Source organism: Microtus oregoni, unplaced genomic scaffold, assembly GCF_018167655.1.
Source record: "Microtus oregoni isolate MIOR12 unplaced genomic scaffold, Mior012 000056F_ref0000123, whole genome shotgun sequence".
Classification (NCBI taxonomy): Eukaryota; Metazoa; Chordata; class Mammalia; order Rodentia; family Cricetidae; genus Microtus; species Microtus oregoni.
The window spans coordinates 9,730,061-9,742,073 of NW_024543832.1; the positions used below are offsets into that span (position 1 = coordinate 9,730,061).

General features: G+C 36.0%; 1 protein-coding gene across 1 annotated transcript; it reads left to right on the top strand.

The window, feature by feature from the left end:
• Nucleotides 1–7,880: 7,880 nt before the first annotated feature.
• On the top strand, nucleotides 7,881–8,855 carry LOC121438688 (olfactory receptor 4K5). The gene has a single exon (XM_041639070.1). The coding sequence runs from the start codon at nucleotides 7,884–7,886 to the stop codon at nucleotides 8,853–8,855; it is 972 nt and encodes a 323-aa protein (XP_041495004.1). The 5' UTR covers nucleotides 7,881–7,883.
• The last annotated feature ends 3,158 nt before the right edge of the window (nucleotides 8,856–12,013 follow it).

Sequence of the window (12,013 nt, forward strand, 5' to 3'; positions counted from 1 at the left end):
TTGCCAGGTCTTTTGGGTCTTTAGGGGTGTGTAACTAATAAGCATCCAAAAGGTATTCCAGGAAAGCAAAAGATAATTTATCTGGGTCTTGTTTCACATCTGCTACCTTAGATATGTTAGCAGGCTTTGGGGCTGCATAGTTCATGCCTTCTACAGAATTTGGTAGTACTCACTGAGTGACCTCCTACCTCCATCTGTGTTTTTAATCCCACTGAGCAGAGCAAGGTCAGTTGTCTCTACTTTCTGGTCTTCAGTCCTTGAAGCTTTTTAAAGGAATCCATTCATTCTCTTCAGCAGCGAAGAAGGTACAAAGAATCTAGTGACAATCTGTCAGTTCTCAACCCCACAAGTTGGAGAGAAGGGGGTTTCATGCCAACAGTTGCAGGTTCTCTTTGATCCCAGATGATACAGAAGCTTGGAGAAAGGTGGTTTGGGGGGGATGCTCCTTAGAACCCAACACTTCTAGCTTCTCCTTCTCCTCACTCCTTTGTCCCTTTCCAGTGTAGACTGACTAATCAGGTATGGCAGAGAAAAGGCTAAGGAGCAGCAGAGGGAGGTTTGATGGAAATGAGGTGAACATAGTCAATGAAGATAAGAACACATTCAAGAGGTGAAATAGCAGAAACTTCTACCTATCTATAGTGGAGAAGGATACATAAGATAGGAAGTGTTAGAGAAGCACTGTAGGTTAGCAAGGATGTTTTCCTAGAATCAGGATTAGAGTAGGAGCTGGGAAGATTATATGGGATGCCTGGAGGGTATAAGTTGAGGAAAAGACAGACTGAGGTAAGGCAGAACTTGGGAGGATAAGAAGATGGGGGGAGGTAAGAAAGATCTCTGTAGATTGCTTTTGTTAAGACTGTCATTTTTTTTGTTAAGATTGCCATTTTTTTTTGTTTTTTTGTTTTTCGAGACAGGGTTTCTCTTTGGTTTTGGAGCCTGTCCTGGAACTATCTCTTGTAGACCAGGCTGGTTTCGAACTCACAGAGATCCACCTGCCTCTGCCTCCGAGTGCTGGGATTAAAGGCGTGAGCCACCACCGCCCGGCAAGATTGCCATTTTTTATTATGTTATTTCTACCTACTCAGGAGCATGGGAGATATTTCCATTTTCTGGTGTCTTATTCAGTTTCTTTCATCAGACATTTAAAGTTCTTGTCATACAGGTCTTCCAATTTTTTTGGTTAGAGATATTCCAAGATATTTTATTTTATTTGTGGCTATTGTGGAGGGTGATGTTTCTCTAATTTCTTTCTCAGTCCATTTATCATCTGTATACAGGAGGGCTAATGATTTTTTTTAAGTTAATCTTGTACCCTGCTACATTCTTGAAGATGTTTAATGAGTTGCAGGAGTTCTGAAAGACCCTCAGAGTGGTCCTTCCCTCAGGAGGAGACCCCTGAACCCAAGGAACAGTGGAGACACTGGCTGCAATGGCAAGAGGTTATTTATTGAGCGATGTACAGGTACCTGCGAGTGTCAGAGTCTCTTTGGAAGACTTGCACGCCCCCAGGCTGGGCAGGGGGTCTTTTATATGGAAATGGGCGGCAGAGCAGGCATACAGAAGTAGAAGCATGGTTACAGTAATCCCATTGGTCAGTTCGAATGAGGCGATGGGTTCACTTGGGGACAAGTTTCTCGGGGACATGAAGATATGATAATAGGTGACTTGGCCCTATCTAGGGCACATGTAGTTTTTCCCAGAACTGTTTGTTCCCCTCCTAGGCCTGGAGTCTGACCACGGATATCCTGTTTTGGCCGCCTAGGAGTACCGACTTTACCTTGAACTTCCACTTGTTTGTGTGAAAGCCTTGCAAAATGGCATTACAGCAGCTAAGCTGGGGTCTTTCAGTTCCTTGATAGAAATTTTGGGGTAAGTATGTAAATTATCATGTCATCAGCAAATAGTGAGAGTTTGACTTCTTTTCTCATTTGTATCCCCTTGATCTCCTTTTGTTGTCTTATTGCTCTAGGTAGAACCTCAAGTACTACATTGAAGAGATATGGAGACAGAGGACAATTTTCTCTTTTTCATAATTTCAGTAGGATCACACAGTGGAGTACTACACAGTAGAAAAAATGACATCTTGAAATTTGGAGGCGAATGGATGTATCTAGAAAACATCATATTGAGTAAGGTAACCCAGACCCAGAAAGACAAACATCATATTGAATGAGGTCACCCTGACCCCAAAAGTCCAATGTGGTATGCATTTGTTTGTGTATGGATATTAGCTTTTAAGTCATTGATAAACAGGCTAAAATCCATATAACTGAAGAGGTTAGGAATAGAGAAAGGGACTAGGGGGAGAAATGGGTCTCCATAAGAAAGGAAAATAGAATAGATAGTATGGATGGATGAAGCTAGAGATCTTTTGCCACTAAATAAAACCTAGAGTACTGGGACTGGGTTATATTTAATTGAGTTCTTGGTTAAAGGTGCCCCATGGAAACAATCATGCAACACAGGTTATAACCAATGCTATTGGTTGCTCTCCACAAACTTATGGCAAGATGCTATTGTTGAAGACAAAAATCTACATATCTTAGTGAACACAGAGAAGTTGAGGTGATGCCTACCTAGAGACTTCACTCTTTCTGACTGTTTATGGTACTAAAATGTATTTTGCACACTACCATAGAAGAAAGGTAAATGCTAACACAGTTACAAACCATGGAATCTACATTGGCTACTTGCCTGCGAAATAACTGGTGCAATAGTGGCACAAAACTTCTGGGAGTAATCAATCTATCTGATCAGAGTCAAGGCCAAGAGAAGTAACCGTATCTAACACTGTCTGGATGGCCAAGAACCTAAGACTAGACAGGCTATGGGCCTAGGGGAAAACCAAATACTACTTTTCTGTTAGCAGAATGTAGCAATAAAATGAATCATAACAAAATTCTGTTATACTCATATATCAGTATCCTGCTTGACCATCATTAGAGAAGCTTATTTGTACAGTAAGTATGAGCAAATGAAGAGACCTACCATTGTAAGACCTTCAATATTCAGTTCTAAATGGGATGTCTCCATCAAATCCATTACCTCAAAACTCAGGGAACTATTAGGAATAAGAGTGATAAAATTATGAGAGTCTGTGGAGATGGAACACACTAAAAATAATAAGACCCGGGCATAAGATAACTTACGCACATTTGAACTCAGAGATGGTAACAGCATGCATTGGACCTTCACAGCTGTGAGCCAGATCCCCAGGTCTGAGAAATGAAGTGGACACAAGCCCCCATCTGTAACCCAGAAGCTGTCTTCAACTGATAACTATTGTCAAAAGAAAGATTAGTTTTCTCCAAAGGATCTCACTTGTATACAAACCACACTTAAAGGTAAGCTCCATTGCTGAGCAATAGATGGCCAGCACAGAGTGAACTTAATGGCATTTTGGAGGGTTTTTTTTTCCACAGTGCTGTATGTATTTTTTTTTTACCTTACAAGTCTTTTGCTTATATATAATTGTTTCTGATTTTGTTTTTTATGGGTTTTCTGTATGTTCAAAGGTATGTGTCTCAGGGTTTGTGTGTATTTATTGGGATTTTGCTTTGGCTCTTTTTTCTGCTTATTTGTTTTGTTTCATTTTGTTTTTTAAATTTTATCATCATCATTATTTAGATTATAATGAAGAAGAGAAAGAAAGGGTATGGATATGGTAGGCAGGATGGTAGGGAGGATCTAGTAGGAAATGGGAAAGGGGAACCATAATCAGAATATATTGCATAAAAAGAACTATTTTAATTAAAAAAGACTATAAATAAAAATTCTTTTTGCCATACTGGAAAGACCTGTTCTCTATGTTGTAACAAATTAGCCTTTCTTCTAAATCTACACATGGTGAAGTAGCAAAGACACAATAGATTGTCAAAGACACAGCATATCTTTCTAAATTCAAATAAATATTCTTTTTATTTAGGACAAAGAATGAATTTTTCTGCACAGTTTACCTTGAGTAGTAAGTCCAATTGAATAAAATCACAAAAGCCACTTTAGTCCACACATTTACCCTCATAGCTAAAAGAACATCAAATTTTGTCTTGTGTTGCGATACTCATTTAATTGCCTACCTTCAAAATTGTTATTTACTTTGTCGCAGTGAAAATACGTTGTGGAAAGTGGTAGTAATCCCCATCGGAAGGTAAGCCTTGTCTATCCATTCTCAGAAGCCTCAAGTGGTTACTTAACTGAATTTATGTACGTTTCCATTTGACAAAAGAAATACGCACCTATAAATATCACTGAATGAAAGCAATTAAACTGACATCTAAGAAAAATGAAGAATTTACCTTGTCTCTCTGATATATGTTGTAACAGGTAAGATATTCTTGATGAAAATATGCCTAGAGTGTGTCTAATTACTTATATACAGTTATTACATTGTACCTCTGAGAGGACTTCAAAAGGAGAAAAATATAATCAGAAAGCAGGAAATCAAATTGATGATGTTCATGCCTGTATTTTAGCATTTTTGGTTAATATGTGAGAACTTGCATTAAGCAATAAAGTATTATTGGGGAAAGTAGGAAAAACTCTAACTGCCTTTAAAAAAATCTATCATGAGACACTTTTTCTGTCACCTAGTTAAACAAAGGAAGCAAGTATTTGAGTCAAAAATGAGAGAAAAGAGTGAGAGAGAGAGAGAGAGAGAGAGAGAGAGAGAGAGAGAGAGAGATGCATAGTTAAGAGATAAAGAGAGGCTATAAATAATCACTGGAGTGTTGGAATGTTAAATATCAAGTTTCTAATTAGAATACTTTAGTATCAATAATTTTTTAGACTTTGAGCATTTGAGCATTAAGTGGAAAAAATGATTTGCTTTGCTCTGTGAAAGTAGAGTGTAATTTCTTTTTAAATTATATTTAATTATTTTATCACCTTTAAAAACACACTTACCCAAATAGGGTTTGCTTCCATTACAACAAACCATTTCTTCTGTTTTGCAATTCATTTTAAATGAATATAATCATTTAATTGAGGAACTTTTAATATTTTGAAAAATGATATAGGCAATTAACTCATCTTGGTCAATATAAAGTTTGTGGCAAAAAACAGCCTGTAGTCACATCAATAAAAAGAGATTGAAACTGCCTCTTGAAAGGCTTTTAGAGAGGTGATATCTCATGTCTTTTAAAAGATATGAGATGATGAGTAAAAGTTTTGATGCTTAATTAATACTGAATAGTCTGATAAAGTCTGTGTATTGAGTGTAGCATAGGCAAAACAAGGTTATATGCTCATGACTGTCATTCTAAGGAAGTCAGATTTTTACTTTTCATCTTAAAACTTAAGGTATGATGGGCTACTTTTAGAAAGAGAAGGTTAACTGTGATTATTAATTTTGGGGGGGGGAGAATGAATTGACAAGAGAAATTGTGAATTTGAATCTTAGATGGCTCCATAATATTTACATTTACAAAAAGTTTAGGAACATGTTTGAAATACCAGGATATGTTGCAAAATGAGAGAAAACATTAATAATTAATGGCACGGAAACAAAGGTCGAAGGAATGCCAAAGGGAGAGATGAGGATGATAAAAAAAGAAAAGGAAAGAAAAATAATAGTATAAGCCAGGGAACAATGAAACTGCAAGAAATGCACAGAGAAGAGCTAAGGAAGGGGAGCCAAGAGGCTAGACACTCAGTGGCCATCTCACAAATCAGCAGCCACTCCAACGTCTTTGATGGAAGCTGATGAAGTACTCTGAGTATGGCACAGCTGGGTGTCAAAGATCAAAGAAGCTTGCAAAATAATTGGATAGGAAACAGGCATGCATCTAAGAAATTTCTTTTAAAAAGAAAACAAAGAATGGTATTTAAGGAAGGATTGTTTTGAAATTTTACCTTGATTATTTTTGCTTATTATCTCGTCAGTTAGACTAAACATTTTGTTTGTAGACATGAAGTGAAAATTAAAGTCTAAGCTAAAAATGATTTAAACTCTTGCCTCTTGTCTTAAACCCTTTTCTTTTCTGAATGGACATTTTGCAATGTGTGGAGACATTTCAGTTGCCACAAATGGAGAATAAGTGGGACTGACACCTGCATAATGCCAAAGATACTTCTGAACTGCCCTGTTACAGTGACGTCATCTGTAACAAAGAATCGCTCAATCCTAAATGTTTGTGGTGCCAATATTGTGAGATAAGAAAGTTGACTCTGAGTGAGGAAGGATTATTATGATTCCAACCAAAGAAATATTTAGGAACACATGAAGTTTATAATCAAATTAATATTTATTCTCCATGAAAAACAATTCCAAAATAACTCAGAAACCATTTTAGTATTTATAAAGACATACAATGAGCAATTCATGGGAGTAAACACAAATATATGGGTTTGATCTTAAGAACCAAAGTTTTTCTATATCTTTTTTTTTTATTTTGGTTTTTTTGAAACAGTTTCTCTGTAGCTTTGGAGCCTTTCCTGGAACTCACTCTGTAGACCAAGCTGGCCTTGAATTCATAGAGATCCCCCTGATCCACCCATCTCTGTCTTCTGAATGCTGGGATTAAAGGTGTGTGTCACCACTGCCCAACTTACAAGTTTTTCCTTTTAAAAACTAGTTTCACACTTTTAATCCCAGTGATAGAAAATCAGAAAGAAGTGAATCTCTAAGGCTTGATGGTCAATCAGTATAGCATATTTAGTGAATTACAGAGCACCAAAAAACTCTGAGTACAGGTATACACACACACACACACACACACACACACACACCACACCACACCAAAGCTTGCACTCACAAGGACCAATAATCAGCAAGGAGAATGTAAATGTAGGTATTATTTATGGACAATCAAGAAAATATTTGAACTATGTAATAATGCCATTTATGAACTGTTTGAGGTTACTAATTAACAAATATGTTAGATTTGTGGGTTAAGACTATTTATATTAAACACTGTCTTTCAGTAGTCATCTGTAGTGTATGCAACTTGGAACAACAGTTGGACATTTTTATATGTCTCATTGTATAATTTTAATATATTAAGAAGACCATTATAATAAAACTACTCATATGGTAGAATGCCATTCATTATCGTACTTAAACTGTACTGCCTTCTGTAAAGCAGGCATGCACATATTTTTAATATGAAGAGTTAAAAAGGAGAAAAGAATGTTTTTACATTACAGAATAACTACCAAGTTCTGAATATCCCTCAGAGAGTTAAATCAAACATCAAATGTCATACTTAAGACTTTAGTGGAAAGTGACTTTAGGTCTCTTTTAGTTTTCCCCATTCTACAAATCTCTATGAAGAATTGAGTTGTATGTCAGTCCTCCCATCTTCTAGGCTTCCAGTCCAAACCTGTCCAGAATTGTAAACATTTTTACCGATGTTGATAAAAATTTTGATTAGTTCATTATAAATTTTGTGCAATGTATTTTGATCATATTTATTCCCTCCTCAAGTCCTTCCAGATCCACCCCTTCCATATCCACCCCTACTTTTTGTCCTTTTTTTTCCTAACCAATTAAAGCCCTTTTCATCCATTTTTCAATATGTTTCTTTCCACTGGAGCATGGCCCACTTATTGGAGGCTACATGGTCAAAGAAAACCTGACTTCACCCTCTCTTCATAGCTATTAACTGCTGATAATGCTTTTACTAGCTGAAGGACTTTGTGCTTACCTCTCCGTTCTTGATCAAATCATTAGACATTGTTTGCACACTCTCATAAGCTCCTTCTCCTGTTTAGATTTATTGGCATGGTTATGTAAATACCTGGTGTTTATATTTGTTATTCAGTAAATATGATTTATTCTAGATGTCTCAGAGCCTTTTGCATTAAAATGCTATCTCATTGTTCTAATCTCTTCGTTTCCTCCCCTTTAAGGCTGTTTCAGTGAAAGTCTGGAGCCTGAATCCATGGATAAGATCAATGGTTCATTGGTGTCTGAGTTTGTGCTGCTTGGGCTCTCTGGTTCTCAGGAGCTTCAGCTTTTCTTCTTTGTTTTCTTCTCTGCACTGTACATTGCCATTGTCTTAGGAAACCTCCTCATCATCATAGCTGTGACTTCTGACAGCAGTCTGCACTCCCCCATGTATTTCCTCCTGGGAAACCTCTCCTTTTTTGACATTTGCCAGGCTTCTTTTGCCACACCTAAAATGATTGCAGACTTTCTGAGAGAACACAAGACTATATCCTTCAGTGGCTGCATAGCTCAAATTTTTTTCATTCATTTCTTTACAGGAGGGGAGATGGTACTGCTGGTCTCCATGGCCTATGACAGATATGTGGCCATATGTAAGCCTCTACATTATACGATCATCATGAACAGAAGTGTATGCACTGCCTTGGTAATGATTTCCTGGGCTGTGGGCTTAGTGCACACACTGAGCCAGTTGTCATTTACGGTTAACCTGGCATTCTGTGGACCCAGTGAAGTAGACAGCTTTTTTTGTGACCTTCCTAGAGTAGTCAAACTTGCTTGCATTGACTCATACATCACTGAAATACTAATTGTGGTAAACAGTGGGATTCTTTCCTTAAGCACTTTCTCTCTGTTGGTGAGTTCTTATGCCATAATTTTTGTCACAGTTTGGCTCAAATCTTCTGCTGCCATGGCCAAGGCATTTTCTACACTGGCTGCTCACATCATGGTAGTAGTACTGTTCTTTGGGCCTTGCATCTTCATCTATGTGTGGCCCTTTACTACCTATCCTGTGGATAAAATTCTTGCTATATTTTATACAGTTTTCACTCCCATCCTAAATCCCATTATTTACACACTAAGGAATAGAGATATGAAGGCTGTCATGGGGAAAATTGCAGCTCGTTATTTCAGACCACCCAAAATTTCTGCCATGCAATTAGTAGCAAGGATTTCCTTTCATTAGGTAAAACTCAAATTATTCAAATCAAGTGTCTACCTAAAAATATTTTCATATCGAAACAGTGTAGTAAATAATAACAATAATATAGGAAAGATTAATGGATATTAACAAGTGTTTTCCTAATTATTTTCCAAGCAATAGTTAAGTATCCCCCCAAAAGAAAAAGGCACTGACTATTTGATTAAGTGGTATATATAAAGTGATTGTTTTAGTAATGGGTAAATGTGAATATGATGCAAAAATAGATAGGGACCCAATTTTTTGTTGGGGATAAATTTAGAAATTTGTTATTAGTTTTCTTTAAGAGGTGTCTACAAAGTCTTTGTGCATACAATATATTTAAAACCTTAAGACTTAGTTTTCTAACCTTCAATGGCTAGCCAGTCTACTGATGATAAGTACATTAACTTAAATAAGATTCTTAGGTTAGGAAAAATGCTCCCAGAGTATCAATTAAACCTAAACTAAATCATCTTCCTGTAATCATACCTTAACATATGCAATATTACATAATCAAAAACTTTTATTTCATATTTTTCTTGTAATGGGATATCTCTAATCAGTTAGAGTATTCTGTTTGCATTTTAAATTATAAGTAGTAGAATAACTTTACAATTCTACATTTGAACCAAATGCAAATTTCTTAGGGGAAATTTTTTAAAAAGTAAAAAGTAATATTAAACATGTACCCATTTGCTTGTTGGGACCACATAGGAATTTTTTTCCAGTGCTTCAGAAGTAATCATAGGCTTTAATAATGTTGATCAGAGTTGTTTTTAGATTTTATTTTTCAAATCCTTTAATTCATAAATGACAAATAGGCTACTTTAAGTCTTTGCTTTGTGCACAGAATAAAACTGACAGTAATTTTACTTTGTTGCTTGTTTTTTTGTTGGCCTTAAAACTCCAGTTAATATTTTTCAAGGTCAGTAAGTACTAATGAAAGGAGTTAAAACTCCTGTAGTTACTGCAAAAGACAGAAAAGTTTGTGTTAGGAAACTCTAAGTTTCCTTCATTCCTACGAGTTGTTTTCTCATGTTCTTGTATTACTCAAAAGTAAACAAGTTGTATTTGCAGTTTATTTTTTGTTTCAGAAATCAATTTGTATACATATATTCCTATAATATTGCATGAAAAATTGAATATTATCTTTATATCAAGTAAATTCTTCTAAAAATGCCTAGAAAAATTAAAACAGATTTCATGTAAGTGAAAAATATTTTGTCTTCCCAGCTCTTGATAGAATATTTTAGCAAAATACTTAAGGTTTTTTGGACTAGTCTCTGCCAAGTTCAACCCAGAAAATTTTTTCCCTTATATATCCAGATTCATACTCTTCCTCTAGAGTTCTAAAACTCACCCTTGAATAGGACGTAGTTCTGTCCAAACCAAGATTGTTCCTTCCTTGGGTCACTCCTGCAGCCTTAGATAGTTTCTATGTTTCTCTTTTTTTGCATTTTAACAGTTAATATATTCTCTATTATTAGTAATTCATATTAGTCATTGTTTGACTAACAATTGCAGGTTCTCTCTTTTTACTAGAGTCTGAGAGAGACACTTTAAAGAATTTTGGAAAAGACATTGAAAAACTGGTAACATTTAAAATCATCTCATAAAATATGGTATGTATAATGAACAAAATTAAGGGCTGGTTAAGCAAAAAGTTGGTACTTTTCTATTTATACACAAAAAAAGGTTTATCAGTTTATCATAGTTTAAAATGTAAGAAAATCTAACATTTGTAAGGTATGTTCAGTCATTTCATAACACTAATGCTTGAAATGTCTCTGTTCCATGTCATCATAGCTATTTCCATGATTAATCAAATATGCATTTTTACATTGTGAATGTTTACTAAAATAGTAAATAGTTTACCTCTTTTTATTATCATATGTAATTTATATTTTGAAAATTGTTTTAAGAAATCTTGTAGATATAGAGGTACTAAAATTGATAACTGGTATGAGAGAGAGAGTCAGTTATCTTCAAGGGTCAACCCTGGTGGGTGGACCACACTCCAGTTGAAAGCCACACAATTCAGAGAATATGGGCAACACTAACTATATATAATGATGTTTTCCATTTCCAAAGGACATAAAATCTTTATTAACAAGTATTAATGGTTTCAGAAGTCGAATGACATGGACAGTATCCCTGTATTTTCTAGTTAATAATAAGGTAATTAGCTGGGCAGTGGTGGTGCATACCTTTAATCCCAGCACTCGGAGGCAGAGGCAGGCAAATCTCTGTGAGTTCAAGGCCAGTCTGGTCTACAAGAGCTAGTTCCAGGACAGGCACCAAAGCTACAAAGAAACCTTGTCTTGAAAAAACAACAAAAACACAAAAGGTAATTAGTTCACCCTCACAAATGGTTCAGAAAAGTCCGGAAAAAAAAATCAAAACTTCTTTCCACACCTACACTTCTAAAGTATTAAAAAAAAAAAGGTTGATTCATTGCTGCACCAAATTTCTCTCTCTCTCTCTCTCTCTCTCTCTCTCTCTCTCTCTCTCTCTTTGAGGAGAATCCACTTTATTAAAATAGAGGTTTCTAAATATTGCAATAATTTTTATACTTTTTCCCTCTTATTGAAATTAGGCTCATTTCTCATATGATGTATTTCTGATTACAGTTTTCCTTCCCCTCAGTCTTCCCATTTCCTTCTTGCCTCCCACCTATCTGGATCCACTCTCTTTCTTTCTCCGTGTATGTTTTAGAGAGGAAACAAAACTGGGTAAGTAGGGAAGAGAGAGTTAGATTTGGAAGGAGTAGGGTGGAGAAAATGATAAGATCAAAATGTATAAAAATTCAAAGAACTACAGAAATAAAATATTTTAAAAGTCCTTCAGATGCCACATCCAACCTCTCTACCAATCCTGAGCATCCTTCTTCAGCTTCTACTCCAGTGACTCTGCCCGAATCTCCTCTCTTCTTATGGTACAGCCTCAGCCTTATTCTAGCACGCTGGCTCAGTCTGGCCATGTATGACCTTCCTTCAACAGTCTGTTGGATACTGCCATGACAACATAGAAATTGTTTCCATGGAATTAAATCAGGTGAACAGAAAGGCTGGGCGGATGTATAGCTTGTGTATCCTTGTCTAAGCCCATACTATGTGGGTAGCTCTGGTAGGATGTATAGGTGGATGTGGTTATGTGTGTCA

What these genes read in the sequence shown, in the direction of transcription:
- LOC121438688 (XM_041639070.1), top strand. Translation starts at nt 7,884, where the DNA reads ATGGATAAGATCAATGGTTCATTGGTGTCTGAGTTTGTGCTGCTTGGG.